Source organism: Exophiala dermatitidis (genome assembly GCF_000230625.1).
Source record: "Exophiala dermatitidis NIH/UT8656 unplaced genomic scaffold supercont1.3, whole genome shotgun sequence".
NCBI classification, from domain to species: Eukaryota; Fungi; Ascomycota; class Eurotiomycetes; order Chaetothyriales; family Herpotrichiellaceae; genus Exophiala; species Exophiala dermatitidis.
In genome coordinates, this window is record NW_008751648.1 from 657,784 (window position 1) to 676,829 (window position 19,046).

At 52.0% G+C, this 19,046-nt stretch overlaps 8 protein-coding genes across 10 annotated transcripts; 3 read left to right on the forward strand and 5 right to left on the reverse strand.

Moving 5' to 3' along the window:
* Positions 1-774: 774 nt before the first annotated feature.
* On the reverse strand, positions 775-5,530 carry HMPREF1120_03232 (uncharacterized protein). Its single transcript, XM_009157289.1, has 2 exons — positions 4,836-5,530; positions 775-4,760 (listed from the first exon to the last, which is right to left on the reverse strand). The coding sequence occupies exons 1-2, from the start codon at positions 5,063-5,065 to the stop codon at positions 1,442-1,444; spliced, it is 3,549 nt and encodes a 1,182-aa protein (XP_009155537.1). The 5' UTR covers positions 5,066-5,530; the 3' UTR covers positions 775-1,441.
* A 287-nt stretch (positions 5,531-5,817) lies between these two features.
* On the reverse strand, positions 5,818-8,123 carry HMPREF1120_03233 (protein phosphatase). The gene is made up of 2 exons (XM_009157290.1): positions 6,857-8,123; positions 5,818-6,802 (listed from the first exon to the last, which is right to left on the reverse strand). Exons 1-2 carry the CDS (start codon positions 7,925-7,927, stop codon positions 6,209-6,211), a joined length of 1,665 nt encoding a protein of 554 aa, XP_009155538.1. The 5' UTR covers positions 7,928-8,123; the 3' UTR covers positions 5,818-6,208.
* A 153-nt stretch (positions 8,124-8,276) lies between these two features.
* Positions 8,277-9,417, forward strand: HMPREF1120_03234 (uncharacterized protein). Its single transcript, XM_009157291.1, has one exon. The coding sequence runs from the start codon at positions 8,576-8,578 to the stop codon at positions 9,371-9,373; it is 798 nt and encodes a 265-aa protein (XP_009155539.1). The 5' UTR covers positions 8,277-8,575; the 3' UTR covers positions 9,374-9,417.
* HMPREF1120_03235 (26S proteasome regulatory subunit N11) lies at positions 9,230-10,870 on the reverse strand. The gene has a single exon (XM_009157292.1). The coding sequence runs from the start codon at positions 10,595-10,597 to the stop codon at positions 9,572-9,574; it is 1,026 nt and encodes a 341-aa protein (XP_009155540.1). The 5' UTR covers positions 10,598-10,870; the 3' UTR covers positions 9,230-9,571.
* A 178-nt stretch (positions 10,871-11,048) lies between these two features.
* HMPREF1120_03236 (histone deacetylase 1/2) lies at positions 11,049-14,006 on the forward strand. Its single transcript, XM_009157293.1, has 2 exons — positions 11,049-12,407; positions 12,460-14,006. The coding sequence occupies exons 1-2, from the start codon at positions 11,373-11,375 to the stop codon at positions 13,636-13,638; spliced, it is 2,214 nt and encodes a 737-aa protein (XP_009155541.1). The 5' UTR covers positions 11,049-11,372; the 3' UTR covers positions 13,639-14,006.
* A 112-nt stretch (positions 14,007-14,118) lies between these two features.
* On the reverse strand, positions 14,119-16,141 carry HMPREF1120_03237. Of its 2 annotated transcripts, XM_009157295.1 has the most exons (2): positions 14,459-16,141; positions 14,119-14,407 (listed from the first exon to the last, which is right to left on the reverse strand). In XM_009157295.1, the coding sequence occupies exon 1, from the start codon at positions 15,728-15,730 to the stop codon at positions 14,534-14,536; it is 1,197 nt and encodes a 398-aa protein (XP_009155543.1). In that variant the 5' UTR covers positions 15,731-16,141; the 3' UTR covers positions 14,119-14,407; positions 14,459-14,533. The 2 variants fall into 2 exon arrangements, with proteins under 2 accessions (XP_009155543.1, XP_009155542.1); XM_009157294.1 differs by having other exon boundaries at positions 14,119-16,141.
* Positions 16,142-16,227: 86 nt separating this feature from the next.
* On the forward strand, positions 16,228-17,630 carry HMPREF1120_03238. Of its 2 annotated transcripts, XM_009157297.1 has the most exons (2): positions 16,228-17,329; positions 17,389-17,630. In XM_009157297.1, the coding sequence occupies exon 1, from the start codon at positions 16,438-16,440 to the stop codon at positions 17,263-17,265; it is 828 nt and encodes a 275-aa protein (XP_009155545.1). In that variant the 5' UTR covers positions 16,228-16,437; the 3' UTR covers positions 17,266-17,329; positions 17,389-17,630. The 2 variants fall into 2 exon arrangements, with proteins under 2 accessions (XP_009155545.1, XP_009155544.1); XM_009157296.1 differs by having other exon boundaries at positions 16,228-17,630.
* Positions 17,631-17,793: 163 nt separating this feature from the next.
* HMPREF1120_03239 (uncharacterized protein) lies at positions 17,794-18,723 on the reverse strand (the record flags this gene model as incomplete). The annotated part of the gene is made up of 1 exon (XM_009157298.1): positions 17,794-18,723. The coding sequence occupies one exon, from the start codon at positions 18,721-18,723 to the stop codon at positions 17,794-17,796; it is 930 nt and encodes a 309-aa protein (XP_009155546.1).
* Positions 18,724-19,046: the final 323 nt, after the last annotated feature.

Sequence of the window (19,046 nt, forward strand, 5' to 3'; positions counted from 1 at the left end):
ATTAACATAACAAGGTTACATATTGTTCCGGCATTCCAGCAGTCTCATCAACTCCTGCTCCTCACTTCCTGCTGACGATGAGAAATTCTACGATCTGAAACAAATAGATTGTGTTCTCTTTCACCCTGCATTGCCACCAGTACAGCTCTAACACCAACCCTTACCTAGGTACAGTCCTCGACCAAATCCAAACACCAAACCCCAAGTCTCAATCCAAAATCGAAAACAAATGCATCCCACCACCAACTTCGTATCAGTATCGACCCTATTCCTCGCCACATTCCTCCCAGAACTCCCCCTTCTTACCCATGCAGCTCCCGCACCCGCCCTTTCCCCAGAACCTTTTCCCATCGCATCTATCCCCTCCGGTCTCTGCCACCAACCAGGCCAATTCGTCTGTGTGTCCAGCCACACATTCGCCCTCTGCGATGCCTCACTTCACGGCATCGAACAGCCTCTTGCGGCCGGTGATAATCGATGTGTAGGGAAGGGACCTGCTGCACCCGCAGCCCCTCCTGCAAAACCTGCTCCTGCTGCACCTAAGGCACCTGCTCCTGTAAAACCTGCTCCAGCACCAGCAGGTCCTCCAGTCGTGCCGGTGACGGTGGCTTTGTCGAAAGGACAGGCACCAACTCTGGCTCCAGCCCCAAAGAAGCCAAGTCCGACGTTTGCTTCGGGATCGGGGAATTCAAATCCAAAGAAGGGTGGGCAGGAGTATAATCATTTTTGAGAAACATGCAGTGCCACTGGGACATGAATGGAGTCCAGGTGAGGTAAGTGACTAAAGGATGTCCGGCTGGATTTGGTAAAGAGGGACCGGAAGGGGGAGATATGATATAGGTATATAAAATTGGCTGGTAGTTTGTAAATTGCAGGTAATGATTAACCACTTCAACAATCAAGACATTCTAAATAAATTGGACTAATGAGACATCATGGCAGATCCTCCTAGCTGCGACAGGACCTACCTGGTAGAGTAGGCGGGTTGGCGTAAAGACTCGTGGACCCGGGAGAAGATGCGACAGCAGGATGGAAAACCGAGCAGGGGTGAGATAATAACCTTGAAAGAATGATTCAGTCTAGAACGCATGTATCAGAACCAAGCCTTTACCCAGCTAGCTATAAGCAATCTTGAATACCTACCTAGGCACCTTTGGGGGTACCAGGTAAATTTCTCCCGTAAATAAATAGCTGCCGTACGCTAAATGGACAATGTACACCTGCACACTTGTGTATGTACCAAGGAGATCGTTGATATTTGACCCTTCCTAAACCAACAACATACCACACATGCATTCGAGCCAAATTCCCCCTCCTATTGTAAACTCCCTGCCCACGTTCAGATTGAACTTGATTCCCAAGATCCAGTTTTGGTCGTTCGCTCGCTCCTCGTCCGGAACAGCATCTGGATGCATGCCTCGGCACACCGAGTTGTAGACACTTACATAACAATACATCTTCTCCCCCTTTCCCTCTTTTTTGTAGTATCAGGCGCATTCTCATCGTCACCTGCCCACATTCTCGAATGATGCGTCGGTGGTTGATGCTGGAACTGCGCCTGGACGTGTACCTGGGGCTGTAGCTGGGGTTGCGGTTGCGGTTGCGGCTGCACGTCCGCCCCCTGCCCGGCCCCAAAACCCGGATAGCCATATATATCTGTATATTGTTGTTGCTGGCGCATATACACCACTGAGCCGGCGAATGATCCTTGAGCGGGAGCACCTTGATGTCTAGCACCAGGTTCGCCAAGTCCATATGAACTCGAGACACTCTCGATCGTATCGAGCCTGCCTATTCGAGGTCGGTCGACATAGGACATTGATCCTGTACCACCAATAGTATGCAGATTCGGCGTGGATGCTGAGTAGGCCTTGACACGGCCGTTGCTGCTGCCACGTGAGTTCGTCCTCGAAAGCCCAAGTCCATTCGGATTGGCAAATGAAGGTGATCCGGGTATCCCCACTGCACCCCATGCGGCCCGGGGAGTGTGGGATTCACCGCTTGATCTACGGGTCGGTATATTGTTGGTCCATCTGTTGTTGTCGTTCTGCTGGTTTAGTGATGAGTTGACCGGAAGAGGTTTCCGTGTTGTTAGAGACACTCGTCGGTTCAAGTCGGCCATCTGATTCGGGGTCGGAGGAGCGACCGAGTATTGAACATCTAGAGAACTTGGTGGTTGTGTCGCAGGTGGATCTGTACGCTTGGGTGGTGTTTTTCGATGTGGAGAGTTAGGCGACGACCACATCTGCTCCAAAACTGGCGGCGTCGGCGGGATTGGATGATTGAGCCGTGCTTGTAAATTGGCTCCAGTTAAAGTCGTTGCGTTGGATGCCGGCGGCTTCTGGGACGGTTGGGTAGGAGGTGTTTTGTTGAGGTGGTCCGAAGGCGGCTGTTTCCGGCTCAATGGAGAGCTTCGGCCAGTGGACTGTGATGGTGTAATGCGGCCTCGGAGAGACTCTGGGGTCGAAGGCGCATCTCTCGAACCAGAAGCCGCAAAATGAGAGCTTCCCGGTGGTATCTGTGTATGATTGTTGAGTGTTAGAGGACCATCTTGACCAGGTACCTGTCCTGGTACAGAGAGTCCTGCCACAGCATGCGGCGTGATATGAGACTGAGGCTGGTAGGCATTTTGGTACAGACTCGGCTGTAAGTTGTATGCGATGGGATGACCCGGGGCTCCGCTGAACAATTGACTATTTCTGTCTGGCTCTTGCCCCCGACCAGGATGTGTCGATGGAGACAACGACGGGATATCATCTTCGACCGCCCCATTGGGACTTGCACTATACGGCGGTGGCGGACTGTACCAGTTTCCGTTAGGATACCAAGGCTGGCTGATATCAGTTACCGGCTCTTCCTGCTGCGCGGAGAGAGGCGGTCTTGGAGGATATCGTGCCGTATTGAACCCTGCAGCGGTGGCCGATCTATGCAGGCTTCCCGTGTTCTGCTGTTGAGACTGATTTCGAGCCTCAGCCAGAGCAATTTGTGCATCAACATCAAGAGGGGATGATGGCCGTATCGTGGTCAGACGACTTTGACTCCATCCGGTGCTATTTCTTGCTCCAGCTGAAGTGGCGGAGCGACCCAATCCTAATTTCCCCCCTCCTCTTGATCTGTCTCTAACAGTCCGTCGCCGCTCCATAGCCACTTCAATATCAATGTCACTCATTTCTTCCGTCAGTAGTTCTGCTTCATTCTCGCCCACTTCAATGGTCACTTCACGATCTTGCCCGACGGTAGGCGAGTAGTCGAAATCAAGAATCGAAATGCGCGACCCATCAACAGGCATGTTTCCGTCCCCAAGTTCTTCCGCGAATCGATCAACACCCCCTGGAGCTACCAAGATCAATCTCTTCCCAGGAAAGGCGCCTTCTTGATCCTCGGTTTTCTCGACCCATTTGGCTGCCGTACAACCTTCGAGGCCTCGAATCTGCTGACATTTGACGAATATACTCTCGCGCCAGTCAACTTTGGCTGCTATGGAGTCATCCTCGATGTCGCTGCTGTGACCGGAAATAGACGGCGAATAGGCAATTAAGGGTTCAAGGTGACCAGTTGCAGACGTGAGCGGGCCCCTGCGTTGGACCCGTTGCTCATGTCTTTCCACAACCGAACCCATATCAGGACTGACGTCTAACTTTTCGGGGACACCGTAGATCCAAAGTCCACATCCACTGAAACCGGCCACCACAAGACTGCCACATGCCGTTGCAGTAGGTGGCGTACAAGGTGCTGGTATGCTGAACCGTCTGCCCGTAGGAGGATTCAGAAAATAGGCAACACCTGCTCGTGTATCGTCGGTACGCACGGCCCTGTAATTCATGAGACTGTGGTCATAAGTGAAGAGCCAATTGGCGTCGCCTTCTGTATGGCCCTGTAATAACTCCGCATGGCTACAAATACTACTGATCTGCGGGAAGAGAATCTGGTTCGTCCACATCCGGCTATGGACTTCTCTAGGTGGCAGATCATTTTCAGTGTAAAACGGCGCGGTGATGACGATTGCTGACGGCTCGTCTAGACTCTGGGTGCTCCCGACCAACATGGATCCATCGCCAGAAAAGCTCAGCGCATCTACTGCTTCACTCCTCACGGCTCGACGATCGGTGGCCAGGGCATTGGGAGCCAACGAAAACACCTCGACACCTCCTTCGTATGCAGCAGCCAGGACTGTCCCTTCAGGAGCCAGTGTAATCGTTCGTGGAGAGTGGTCCATAACCAGGACTTGCGAGTGCTTCACGCCGGTGTCCGACAGATGGTAGATATTAGCCTGGTACTGGGATGATAGCACCGCCAAGATCGTGCCACCATCAGTAATTGAAGCGGATAGAGGCCTCCTCAATGTCTTGAGTTCCTTCCGGACGGTGGCAATGTCGCTCGTTGCGTCTAGAACATATATCCTGGACGAACTCAAGGCCAGGACACTTCGACCATTGGGGGAAAATGAGAAGCGGAATGCCTCGGCGCCGGGCAACGCCGCAGACGAGCTCGCATTGACGGAGATGAGGTTGATAAGAGTCTGACGAGGGCGAAGATAAGCCTCAAAGAGGTTACGACGAACCTCGGCGGCAAACTTTGACTTCAGTCGAAGGAGATCGTTTTTGCGAAACGGCCCAGTGATGACCGTGTTAGCCAAGGCATACGAAGGACATCGTGACAGATGGTGCGCATAGAGTTCCTTCTGCTGAGCCGCTTCATACCAGACGCGGTTGAGCAGAACCAGAGATGCGAAAGTGTTGGCATCCACCGTCCACAAGATCCTGGACGTTTTGTTAGTAAGCCAAGTAAGAAGCGGAGCAGGCTACATGTAAGTATGGTATGGGGCCAAGACGTACCTCTGGATGACCTCGACTGGCAATGGGGAGACAGCATTTGGCTTTTGGCTGTCCTCCCCAGATACAGTTGTCGACTTCGATCGAAAGGATGTACCGGTTTTACGGGGATCTTGCCGAGAGAGCGGCTGAGCCTGATCCTGACCTGTGTCGAGTGGCTGAGGTGGGATCTCATTCAGGGTCACGGTCAACGCGGCCTTGGAGAGATCATCTGGGAGGATTTGCGATGACATTGAGAGCAGGGATTCTCCGGAGAGATATGGTGGTCGTTTGTACTTTTCATAAAGGCCTCTAGAGGGCTAACATGGCTGGTGGCGGCTGTGCTTGTTCTGCCGCCATGGACGGAGACGCGTGGTGGTGTAGCCCAATACTCACGCGAGGAGTAGCAGTCAAGCAGAAGATGAAGCGTAACGGCGGACCAGATATACGCAATCGAGTGCCTGGTAGAGCTATTGACGACAGGATCTGATATGACCAGCGATCTGCTATTGTTTGTCGATGGATTGATGAGACGATGGTGGCACGAGGTGCCAGAGGCTGCTTACGTTGCTAGTGGTGGGCCAAAGCAGAACAGCCCGAGGTGTATCAAGGTGGGTATAGGACAATACCGGTTACAGTACCACTAAACGTTTAACAACACAATATTGGGTAGTACAGGAGGTACAGTACCAGATCCAATAAACGAACCTACCCGAACTACACTCGTATTTCTTGTATAGCTCTAGTACATCTAATATTCAAGTTGTACATGGTAAGCGAGAGCTACTGCCCATCCGATTAGCCTTGCCTGCCTAATGTCGTCCGAAGGACCCTAGAGTGGGCACGACGTCCAGTTAAACATGTTTGGCAGATCCAAGCTTCTATTTTGGACGCGGAGCCCACAATTCAGAGTTCCTTTACTTAGCATGAAACCCACTATTCACGACAATCTCGGTCGAAGGCGTAGATATACACGACAATATGTACCGACAAGCAAGTGGATGTTATTTGTAAACGCAAGGCTATTATGTCGGCTTCTTCTTACCTATGTATGCCAGGTATGTTGTCGACACGATCTTTCAGGCTCGGACGGTTCTGTCCATGGCATCCACTTTCTTGACTCCTCTACATCCAGAATGCGGATAACCTCTGGATGACTATTGACAATACTTCTTAAGCGCTTGATACGTTTCACATGCCCGATGCGCCTATTAGCAGTCCAATTGGAGAGAACATGCAAACTCGAACAGTACTTTGCTGTACATGAAGGGAGATCCTCCTCCGCTGCCACCAACCAGTCTGATGGTAGTTGTCCTATCCATGTTTTTGTACAATAGACTCGGAGACTTCTCCTGTCCAATGCTTGCAATACATCCACACGAACCGTATGTCCCTGATTACTTCTTCTCTCCACCCTTGTCGCTGCTGCCACCGAACCAGCCGGAGAAAAATCCAACCTTCATGTTCTTCAAGGCTTCTTCCTGCAGTCGCTTTTCTTCTGTCTCTCTCTCAGCCAGCCATTTCTCTCCTTCCTCCTTGATCTTCTTTTCGAATTCCATGTACTGTCGCTGTCCACGTTCACGAATCTGATCCCACAGCATCTTGCCTTCGCCAGCCTCGTCGGGATTGAGAGCATCCGGATGTTTGTTCGTCAAGCCCAACCATTGTGCAATTCCGCCAACGCTCTTTTTCTTGTGCTTGCGTTTTTCTGCTGCCTCAGCCTCGAATTTCTCCCGCAACAGCTTCTCCCGGCGAGCAAATTCGGCCGGAATATATGTTCCTTCGAACGACTTCAAGACCTCCCGAACATCGTCGAAGCCCATGGTCGCCAAATACTCCAGGAAGGGAATCAACTGGATTAGAGTCTGATCCTTCGGGTCGCCAGTCCACTTGGGTAGGATGATGGCATTTTCGGGTTGGTGTTTGACGTGATGCGGATCAGTATCGATGATAAGCACTTTCTTGAGATCACGGTTGAGATAGGAAAGATCCTGGGGGAAATATGTCAGCAAAAATCCTGCAAAAACAGGAGTAAGTAATCATACCTTGATGTAACCGCCATCTTTGTAGAGTGTGGCTTCACGGAACAACGGCCATCTGATTGTCTGATAAGGATCAAGCTTTCGCAAGACCTGTTCAGCCATCGCCATGGGTTGACTGGTGAACAGGACAATCTCATAGTAGCTTCCAAGGTATCGAAGGAAATAGTCAACACCGGGTCGTTTGGCTATCCGCCAACCTTTGTCTCGAGTCCATTCCGAGTGGATGAGCATATCTTCCAGACTGATCACCAAGGTGAACGGATAGCGCAGGTTTGGATCGGGGTCTTCGTCCGGCAGTAACTTGGTTGTCACAGGGTCACGGTAGTAGCTCAGTGTTGAGCCCAACCGAGCGCTCACCCGGTTGTAGAATTCTTTGAAGCCCCAACCGGACGGCGCATCTGGGTGAGCCTTTTCTTCCTCCTCCGACTCCCAATTACGGCCTAGATAAACAGTATAACCGGCGATTCCAACTCCCAGGACGATGTACATGTATCTGAATATCATGTTCTTCTTCCGGTCGCTGGTGGAGACATACTCCGTCCGGGGCACATCATCACCGCCGCCGCGTCCTCGTCCGCCGCTCGGTACTTCTTCCGCAGGATCTTCGGTGATATTCAAACTCGACGGATTGGCTTGAGCCGAGTGCTTCTCATGTGCTTGGCGCAGTTCCGCATCCAAGGTGGACGGAATGCCTCGAGTCAGGTCCGGCAACGGCTGTTGTGGCTGGTCTGCCTGGTCTGCAGGTTGTTGTTCGCCCACAGACCTTCGACTCGCCTCAGATACCGATTCAGAGACGTCGTTGATGTCTTTGGTGGGGTCTGCCCCAAAAGGTGTAGAATTTGACGATTGTTCATCTTTTGGAGCTGGGCTGGCTTGGGTGAAAGGGACTTTCCGTAGAGGTTCGCGAGAGTCCGTGGACTGAGATGCCGAGCTATCCTGTGGAGGTTTGTAGTCTGCACTTCTCAACCCTTGGTCTCGCCGATAAAATCGCAATCGTGTTGACGCATATGTTTGTCGGACCAAAGGCCGGCATTGTCGCGGCCTCAATAGAGGCAAAGCTGCGCGTTTGAGCATGCTGCAATCAGCATGTCAAACAGGCAGAAGATGGACTAGATACGGCGGAGGGACTGCTATATGTCGTTGGTCCGACGACTTAACAGAAAAATGTCTTGACTTTGCTGGACGTAGATGGTTTCCTGTCGGAGTTGGAGATCTGAAATGCGAAATCTACCAGCGACCGAATCCCAAGGAACTCACGTGCGCAGTCAGTCCACTATACCTGGCAGTACCACTATTCTGCGCCGCTTTACAGGACTGAAGACGGTTCTAGTTGCCACTAACTTGAAAGAGGCAACCCACCTTGGCGGGCAAAGAGCGGAGAACCTGAACCCACCTCCTCGCCTTCAAATTCGCCGCAGCTTCTCTCCTCTTCTCTCTTCTTTTCTCTTCTCAAACAGAAAGTTGATATCCCCCAGAATTTTTGACTCGCCGTTCACAGACCTATATGTTCGGCAAGTTGTATTAGCTGGGCAGACGGACGCACACGTCCTCCTCAAGAGCGCACGAGAGGCCAGCCTATGATCTTAAGTCGCCCCGTAAGGACGTTACATTCTTTCACCTCTTCACCAGCCACGATGAGTGCATAAAGTCACTACCTTCGACCCTGAAATCCCTGCGCATTGTCCTTCTACCTCCTCCAAACCTGAATTCCATCCTAGACCCATGCCACCATCTTGGCGAGATGGTCTCGTCAACGCCTTTCCGATCCCACAGGATCGAAAGAAGACAAAAAGGGCTCTGAAGCAGGAACTCAATAATGATAACATACCTACCACTGTTATGGAATCTGTTGAAGATGTCCCCTTGGGCAAACCGTTCCCCTTCTTCGAGCTACCCGCAGAAATCCGTAATCGGATTTACCGCTTCGTCCTGTTCAGCAAACCAGGATATCGAGGGGCTGATGGCAGGAAAAAAAGCCGGACCTCTGTGCTTGCTGTTAACAAGAAGATGCACCAGGAAGCATCGTACATTCTGTACAGCTCGCGGACTTTCCGCATCTTTCCGCTCCAGGATTTTACCCCAGTTCCTACCATTCAGGAACTACGACCCATGTACCGAGCCATGGTTACAAAATTGGAACTTGTGGTAGGATCAAGCTGGACCAGCCCGCCCAAGAGCTGGAGGGTCAGCAAGCTACTCGCAAAACGACTAGGGAAACTGGAAGCAGTACAGACGCTCAATGTCTTCGTTGAACTAGACCCCAGTCTTCCCATGTTTGAGAAGTATCGAATCTCGTTTGACTTCTATACCGACTTTTGTGGCAACCTGCTTCGCGATGTTTTGATTGCTATGCCTCATGTCAAAGCTTTGATGATTGATGGAAATCCCGGTATTGATTCGACGGGGCCTCTCGTCTCTCGCCTCCTGGCCGAGGCGGAGAGCAAAGGGAAAATTTGTACATTAGGAGCTACGAAGACAATTGCAACGCCAGCGGGACTGAAGCCCGTTTTCTGGCAATGATTCAGGGTTTAATGGATTATGAATACAATGATTGACGAGGAATATGACTTGAATCCTGCATTTTGCCCATTGCATGCCCTGGATGCTGGATCGTAACCATCTGTCTCTACGCAGCCTAACGCCGTGCATGCCGTAATATCCGTAGATACAAGTACAACCTCAGATCAAGCCCCAAGGCCCTGATGAATCCATTGCTTTTCAAAGCTCCTCATCCACGTCCATCAGCCCGCTGTCCCCGTTTCGATGGTCGTGACCATTCGTCTGCGTCGCCTCCTTGGCCACACTGGCCTCTTTGTCAATCATTTGCCTGGAGACTGCCACGATATTGTCTTCAATCAACCGTTGCCCAACGTCTTCAATATGTTTCTTCGGATCGACCTTGCCCACGTATCGCGTCTTGAGTTGTTCGGGCGTCAATTCATTCTCTTCCCGGACTCGACGTTCGTAACCCTCTGCAAGGTGCACAAGCTGCTGCAAACCCTCTTCATTGCGTCTCCGCTCATCGACGAAACTGTGGGGAAGTTCAAGGCCCTCTGTCCAGACCTTTTTGTGGAGATTCATCAACATGTTTTCTTCCAGGCCGGTCTTGCGGTACTGGATGCCGATGCTGTAGTAGTGTCTATTCAGGCCATGAATGAGCGCTTGTATGGACGGTTTGTTGAGATGACCGAGGTTCGACGTGGTTTGACGGGGTTCTTGGCCCATCATCATCGTCTGCGGATTGATCAAACGAAAAGCGTCGATCACGACTTTGCCTTTGACCGACTGAATAGGGTCGACAACCACGGCGACAGCTCGAGGGGTGAGTTGTTCGAACGATTGCTGTGTGTTGATATCGACGCTTGATAACCAACAGCCGAATCCCGGGTGAGAATGGTACCATCCCACGACGGTCTCTGGTCTTCCAGTCTGGCGAAGCATGTCCATCATCTTGGTTTGGAATACAGGGTCGACGGATTCGACACTGACGGAAGTTCCTGACTGAGGCATGGCAAATACATCCACCACTCGGACTGTGAAGTCGTCCACAAACTCGCCCAGCATCAAGCCCATCACTTCCATTGGTACGCCTGCGCGGCCATGACGAAGCATCTTCAATAACGCGAGGGAGGAAATGTAGACGGTTTCGGAGTTGTCGACTAGGTTCGTATCTTGGCCCGGCGCTGCTCCGGTGCCCATGCCCATACCCTGAGCGGCAGCAAGCATCCGATTGAACCGATCCATTGTGAATTTGTTTCGATAAACTATGCTAGAACAACGGCTGAGGAGGAGAGGAGAGATTCGGGCTTGTGGCGGTGATGCGCCGAGGAGGCGGCGCTTCGGGGATCAGAGAAGAGCACAGCCCAATCGAGGTAGAAGCTGATGGAAGGAAAGGGGAGGCCGGTAGCTCAGCAGGTAGTCTTGGTGCTTTGGTGGTGTTTTTGAATGATGGCCGGCTGTGAGAGGCAGTTCAAGATTCCGTACACAGTACGATAGTTGTCGCTTGACGAAATCTAAGGATGGCAAGCTGCGCGTTCCTGGGGCCTGGTAGGGCTCCTTAGGTAAATGCTGACTAAAAACCGGCCAATTGTGGATAGTGGCACGAACAATTCAGCACTAGTTACTAGCGCGCATCCACCGCCCAAAGTTCAAGTTGGAGATCGTTCTCTGCGGCCCTTTCTATAATCCCAGCGCCCTCTTCCTATTTCACCACTTTTCTAATATCACCCTCAGGTTATCTCTTTCCCATATTCACGGACAATCTGCGATGTTTTTCGTACCGCTCGGCGTAAAATAGACGCCATTTCCAAATCTTCCATCTGAAACCGAACTTTCGCACCGTTTCCCTGCTCCAGACGATCCACAATCTACTTTCGTACCGGGATTCCACGTTACAACTCGGAGGAGGCGACCAAGTAGTCCGCTAGTCCGGCGCAAAACGCGCTCGTCAAGGCATTTTTTCTGACGAACTACCGTCTCTTCTGAATACCTGTCGAGCACTGCGCATACGCTCCTCACAATGTCGTTCGCAGCAGCACCAGTCGACCCGCCGAAGCTGCGGGACGACAGCAAAAAGCGGGTGGCATATTTCTACGATTCCGACGTCGGCAACTATGCGTACGTCTCAGGACATCCAATGAAGCCTCACAGAATACGACTTGCCCACTCTTTAGTTATGAACTATGGGCTCTACAAGAAAATGGAGATCTATCGCGCGAAGCCGGCGTCCAAGTACGAGATGACACAGTTCCACACCGACGAGTACATCGACTTCCTTGCCAAGGTCACTCCAGACAACATGGACTCGTACCCCAAAGAACAACAAAAATACAACGTGGGAGATGATTGTCCCGTCTTTGACGGCCTCTTCGAATTCTGCGGAATTAGTGCGGGTGGCAGCATGGAAGGCGCTGCAAGACTGAACCGACAAAAAGCGGACATTGCTATCAACTGGGCGGGCGGTCTGCATCACGCAAAGAAGAGCGAAGCCAGTGGTTTCTGCTACGTCAATGATATCGTCTTGGGCATTCTCGAGCTCTTGAGATTCCACAAGCGGGTTCTCTACGTCGACATTGATGTCCACCATGGTGACGGTGTCGAGGAAGCTTTCTACACTACCGACCGAGTCATGACCGTCTCCTTTCACAAATACGGCGAATATTTCCCCGGCACCGGCGAGCTTAGAGATATCGGCGTGGGATCAGGGAAGTATTATGCTGTCAATTTTCCCTTGCGGGACGGAATCGACGACAATTCGTACAAGGGAATTTTCGAGCCGGTCATTCGCGCAACTATGGAATACTATCAGCCTTCAGCTGTTGTGTTACAGTGTGGTGGTGACTCACTATCCGGCGATCGTCTCGGCTGTTTCAACCTCAGTATGAGAGGCCACGCAAACTGCGTTCAGTTTGTCAAATCCTTCAATCTGCCCACACTCATCGTTGGAGGTGGAGGCTACACAATGCGCAATGTTTCCAGGACGTGGGCATTTGAGACGGGTTGCTTGGTTGGCGAAAACATGCAGGCCAATCTCCCCTACAACGACTATTACGAGGTAAGCAAACCTAGCATCGAGGTATTTTGTGGCATTATCTGACCGACTGTAGTACTATGCACCTGATTACGAGCTTGACGTACGACCCTCCAACATGGAAAACGCCAATTCAAGGGAATATCTCGAGAAGATCCTCTCACAAGTGGTTGAGAATATGAAACGGACTGCCCATGCACCGTCAGTACAAATGACAGATGTGCCAAGAGAGTCCTTGGGCATGAATGATGAGGACGAAGCAGCACTTGACGATATGGATGAGGATGAAAACCCAGACAAACGGATAACTCAACGCAAGGCAGACAAATACGTGGAAAAGAACGGCGAATTGTCCGATAGCGAGGACGAGGATATGACTGGCATGAATGGGCAAACATCCCGCCGAAAACTGCGCGCCGCTCAGAACTATCGCCATATCATGGATGTAGGAGGCAATGACTCGGGAGTCGAAACGGGAAGTGCCTTGGGCACCCCCGCGCAGGGCTCCAGTATACCCGATGCGGATGATGCTGACGAGATGAACGTCGATGAGGTGGAGGACAAAGCTGAGCCAAGTGCAGCGAACGCGAACACTGCTGCCCCTGAAATTAACGGTTCTGCACCGAATGGTACTGCAGCAGTATCTGGACCGCCTTCTCCTCGTCCAGCATCTGCTTCTGCCCCTGCTGGCGACGGAGACGGAGATGTCGAGATGGGAGAAGCAGATGCCGATGGGGACGCTGTCATTGCAGATGCAAATGCAGCTGTGGATGCGGATGTGACTCAGGAGACGACTGCCAATGCAAATGCAAATGCCGTCGCCCCTGATTCCTTGCCGCCGGCCGTCGAGGAAGAATCCACCATCACGGTCCAACAACAACAGACGCCACCGGAATCGCCACCGACGCCGCAACAAGAAGAAGAACCTAGTGCTGCACCTGATACTAGTAACGCCGCAACCGAGGCAGCTAGCGAAGCTCCTGCGCCGCCTCCTGCCGTTCCCGCCGAAGCAGAGCAAGAGCCGAGCACTGAAACTGCTACTGTTTCTGTGCCGGTTCCCGAGGTGGCACCAACAGCGACGACCGAGCCAGAAGCCACCGGAGCAACGGCAGAAGAAGCCGCAATCAAGGAAGAGGTTACTGTTGGCGACGAGGTTGCACAAGCGCAGGAAGAAGGGCGGATGGAGAGGGAGGCAGTGAATGCCGAAGGAGAAGCCCGCACGGAGGCCGCACAGAAGGTTGAGGAGGAGTCATAGCAATTAATGAATCGCTGAGTTCGAGCTGGAGCGGAGCCGGGGTGCGAGCTGCGGAAAAAAGATATGTATTTGTTACGCTAGCTAGGCGCAGGGTACTCATGGGCTTGGGGGTGATGAAGACCGTCCGGGCTTGACAGGCGAAATGGGAGGCATATGATGATTGTTTTTTCGACCCAATATATCTTGTTTTTAAAGAAGTGCTTCTTTGTTTTCACGGGACCCTTTTGCTCTTTTGCAGTTTGATAAAATACCCAGTTACTTAAGGTGATTACATACTAGCGAGTTGAAGGTAGTGCTTCTCGCCCAGTCTGGGCCAACGGATAATGCAGGGGAGTACCGCTACCACTGCTGCTACCACCGCCCTGGATATGTACGTACAGGATTTCACCAGCAGCAGGAGGAGGAGGAGGAGGCTGGTAGTACTAGCGTACTCTTGTAACAGTGGCAGTTGCAGGTACAGTTGCAGATCTAAACGGGGATATGGACACGGTTAGGAGTTTGGTATGGCTATGGTCAGGTATTGCGTCTCACCCACGCTCCAACAGATATACTTGATCAGGCTTCTTACAGTAGTCGCGTCCCTATCGAACCGAAAATTGTCAAATTGTCTCGGCGCTCGTCCTACGTCGTAAAGCAACGCCTCGCAAACATAGGAATAAACCAAAGGCGGAACCACTGCATGATACCACATATTATATTCCCTTGGGAAGCATGTTTGCACTTGGATACTCCTAGTCCAGTAGGTACCAAAGCAGATACCTGTCTGTGTCTGTGATGACATTACTTACTTGTTACCCACCTGCCTTACCTAGGTACTTACGGACTCAATGACTTTCGCTTTGAACTTAAGTCCCAATATCCGTCAATGACAATATCGTTTTTGGCCTCTGCAAACTCAAGAGTCCGCAACCCTAAGCACGACTTTTCCGACCCCTCGCCGGCCACGGCTTTCGACGAGCTCCATGGCCTCACGACCGTGATCAAGATCAGAAACGGCGTCAACATGTCCACGCAGTTGACCCTGCTCAACGAGATTTCCTAGAACAGCGAGATCTTCCGCCCTAGGTTTGACGACGAAGAAGTCAACGGCGTCAACTGCTGCGGCGGTGCAGGCCTGCCCCATCTGTGCCGACAGGACTGGGCCGAAAGTGTGGATCGGAGCGACGATGGTGATGATTCTGCCGTGCGGTCTTACCACGGAGCTCGGTCGTAGTAGGATCGATTGGAGTGTGGTGCTGCCGACGCAGTCGACGACGAGATCGACGGGTTCGAAACCCTGGGTTTGGAAGGTGGACGGGATGGATGTGTATTCTGTGGCGGTGTAGTCGATGATATGATGGTCACAGGAGGTGAGTATCCCCTCCACGAAAGGACGTGACGAGGCACTGCATGTTGCTACGATGTGGAATCCGGCGGCTTTGGCGAGTTGGATCGTTGGGATGCCTACGCTGCCTGAGGCGCCTGTTATCAGGACTCTTTGGGCAATAAATGGTGGTGATGGTGATGGTGATGGTGATTGTGATTGTGATGAGGGGAGCTGGGAAAGAAGAGTTGTCGTGGGGAGATTTCCGTGCGTAAAGAGTGCTTGGTATGCAGTTAGGCCTGATAGGGGAAGAGTGGCGAGCTCTTCGTCCCATTTGGCACCAGAAAGAGAGACTCCTGGCGGTGGATGCGGTGCAAGGCTGAGCTCCGACTCGAATGCAATGGTGAGTGAAGATGCTGCACCGTCTCGGTCGAAGTCGAGAAGACCCCAGACTTTCTCGCCAGGTGAGAACTTCGGTGCTGTTGTTGCTGAGGCAAGATATGTCTTCTCAACAATGCCTACAATGTCATGGCCTGGAATGGCAGACCCATAAGGGTGGAAGCGGCTGGAGTCCAGAATCTCTTGCCAGCTTAGTTCGCCGCGAGTTAGGGCGGTGGTCAGCACGCGAATGAGGTAGACTGGCTGGCCTGAGGAGTTCGGATCTGAAGACGAGGGCTCAGGGTATGTCGAGGGTGTATATTGTAAGTCTGAGGGCGAGGGAGGGTGGTCTGGGAAGCGGAACGGGGGTTGTGTCCCGGCAGAGACGGCGGGCAGATGCAGGGCTCTCATGGTAGGATCAGAGATAAGTGTAGGCTCGAAGTGATGGACAGGTGCGCATCGTAAGGTCCGGCCATGAAAGTCTCTAAGAGTCTTAGTGTTTTATGTACAAACTTACCTTGTACTCAATGCTTCTGGCCTTGTAGTCGAGCTGAACTCAAGAAGGGTTACTCAGCAGAAAGAATGGCGACGGCGCGATTGGTGGAGGTCATTGTCGTGTTTGCCTGAGCTTGTGCCGGAAATGGCAGCATGTCGTTGCCGTTGTTGGCACCGTTATCCCACCCTGACTTGCGACCAGTTGCGCGAGGCGTAGACAGAGGACAGGGATGACAGATATGCAGTGGTGGCCATACGGTACTGTTCGTGGTTCACAGGTACTGTCTTCGAAAGTTCCTTGATCTCAGTCGATCGTGTTGATACCAGAATTAGGTCTTTTCAGATGCCTTACTCGAAGTGGGATGATGTATCGGATTAAGCGGCGAGACTACTCGGACCGGACTAGTTTAGGTGGAGATTGCCCGGGTATATCTCGCCCCGCCATGATTGACATCATATCCGAGACACCTTTTTCTCGCGCTTCACTCTACCAACATTTAATTCAATTGGCAAAAGAACTTTAAGAACCTTGAGCATTCAAACGTTTCATTGCCTAGTACTTCCGGACAACAAGATTAGGAATCTCAATCCTGTGGCCTCCGTTTCCAATCTCATGTGCAACAATGGCATCTCCAACGACATCAATCTCATCCACTCTCAACAAATCCTACAACAGCCTCATCTCTCGCATTAGATCCCGAGGACGCAATGCAGATATAGCAACGACCTCGACCGCACTAGCTACTCTCGCCCTCACCCTCTCCATCGCCTGGGTTGTCCGCGACTACCACGACTGGAAAGCATTCGGCACAGGCGGCACCCCACCCACCTGGGCCGGCTACTGGCGCATGACCAAGATCCGAATCAACCGGGCAATCCGACGGCTCCAACTTCTCGGAAAAGACGACCTAACTGACGCGTCGACACTGTCCGGGGCCAAAGGTCCACGATATCTCGACGCAGACAACATCCCCGTGCGCAGTGGTGACCGACCAAAACTCGTTTCTCGAACCATGCCACAGCGTCAAGTCCCCTACGACTCGGACCAGCTCGAACCGGGTGTCGCCGAACGGATCAGCAATATGACGGCCGATTTCGCCGCAAAGTATCCGGACATTCTGGACTTGAAACTTAGCAAGACGGAAGGGTATAGTGCTAATGCTATCTATGCGAAGGAAGACCTGCCGTCGCTCAATGAGAAAGCGAGGCGGGATAAATTGCTAGATAGGGAGATTGCGCATCATCATCCTTCGGAATTGAGTTTTCATGCCTGGCTCAGTGAGGCGGATGCGAAGACAGTGGTGGAGAAGGGTTGGGGCCAGAAGTTTCCTATGCCTTCGGTCGATAAGGGCTGGGTTATGGTGTATGCCCCGCGCACTATGGCTGAGGTTGATGTTGTGGAGAAGATTGTTAAAGCGGCTATTGCTTGGGTCGCTGGGGTTGAGGTTTGATTTCTGTTCTGTTTCTGTCAGGCGCAGGCAGGAGTTGAGGGGGGGGAGTACATTGGGTGTAAATGTAGGTAAGCAACAAATGCAACGGCAGTACGGCTGAAGAGAGATTGATGTGCTGAAAAGTTAGTGGTTGCCTACACCCATTGCAGTGGTAGGCTGAGATGAACCTGGCGCAGTTTTGAGGCCGCGGATGATACCATGAGAAGTAATGCGTTGAGATGAACAGAGCGCACCACGACGATAATGAGAGAATAGACAGGGGGTACCAGGACATACTTTACGAGATAATTAGTTCATCATCCGAGAAAATCGTATTTCTTGAGGCATAATGTCGATATTTCATAGACCCATTTATGGAACATCCCTTTACAAATCAACCGCTGCAGGTCAGGTCTCGTGGTCAAGCCTTTGCGTGTGTATCCTCGTGGCTCATCCATCGTAACTCATGACCTTGATACCAAATCCGAGCCAGACTCAGACGCCCTTTTCCCCCTCTCGATATTGGCTTTGGTAGGGTCCTCAATCCAATCAAGCAAAGTTTTTGCTCTCACTCAAAGTATTCTCATACAACGGCAGCCGCTCGACCTCTCTGACCCATAATCGCCACGGCTTTGCCTGGTATCCTTCATTCATGACCGCACAGCCTTTACTCTGCTCATCCGTAAGCCCCTGAAACGGAAAGCTCAGCTGTTCGGCGTGCCCGCTGCCAATACCTGCACCTGCATGATTCGCAATCCCCATAGCCTTTGTCTGCGCCTCGGCATTGATACGCGTATAGATAGCTCGATAGACTGCCGTAATAATATCGCGGCCAACGACGGTGTATCCGTGTCTGCGCATCAGGACGACCGATTCGACAGGTGCTTGAGATGTCGAACCGTCAGGGTCGACAGTGGTACAGGCAGGATCGACAGAGCCGGCAGGCCTAGCATGGCCAGCAGGGTCAGCAAGCCCCGCAAACATCTCCGCCAAAGCCGCCCCGAACCGCTCATTCAAAACCAACATATCCCTTTGCTCCCCCTCCCGATAAAGCGGATCAATATCAAAGACCTTGACTCCCTTGTTGCTTAGGAATCCCGCCATATGGTATACCGCCCGCAATTTCACTCCCGTAACCACGTACGGCAGAACCTCTTCGGCATGTGAATGAATCACGCAATGAACGTCCGCGAACCGCTTGTACAGTTCGCCGTGGATGAAGCGTTCTGAGTAGCCGCGGCCGGCGTTGGGGTCGACGGGGGCTGAGTCTGAGATGCGGTAGTGGATTAGATCGGAGGGCGAGGAAACTAGTGCGGGAGCGAGGAAACCGCACATGATGTAGAGAGTGGGATCTGAGGGGTGGCGGATTGAGACGTGGCCGTAGGCGTCGACGATGCCGTGGTGGTGCAGGATGTGGTTGGCGGAGATGAGGTCGCGGAGCGTGGTGGTGAGGATATCTTTGGATTTGTCTTCTTCCATGGTTGCTAGTAAGATAGCTCAGGTACTGAATAATTTGTTGTGTCAGAGGGTTGATATCCGGAGAAAAGAGTAATTCTGGGTAGTTTGGTCGGAGTAACATGGATGCTGTTAAACAGAACTGGCGATGCCCTGGAAAATTGAAAGCGTGGGTTAGTAGGTAGTTAAGGTGAAAGGGGTTAGTCTGTTTGTTCCATGCTCAGTTCAGTTCGACTGCACATTACCATGTCGAGTGAGACCGGTCTGGTTCGATTTCGAATCGACTCATCCACTCTTGTGATGGTGACGGACTCGCTGAAACTGATGGTTGACAATCTGGGGAAACA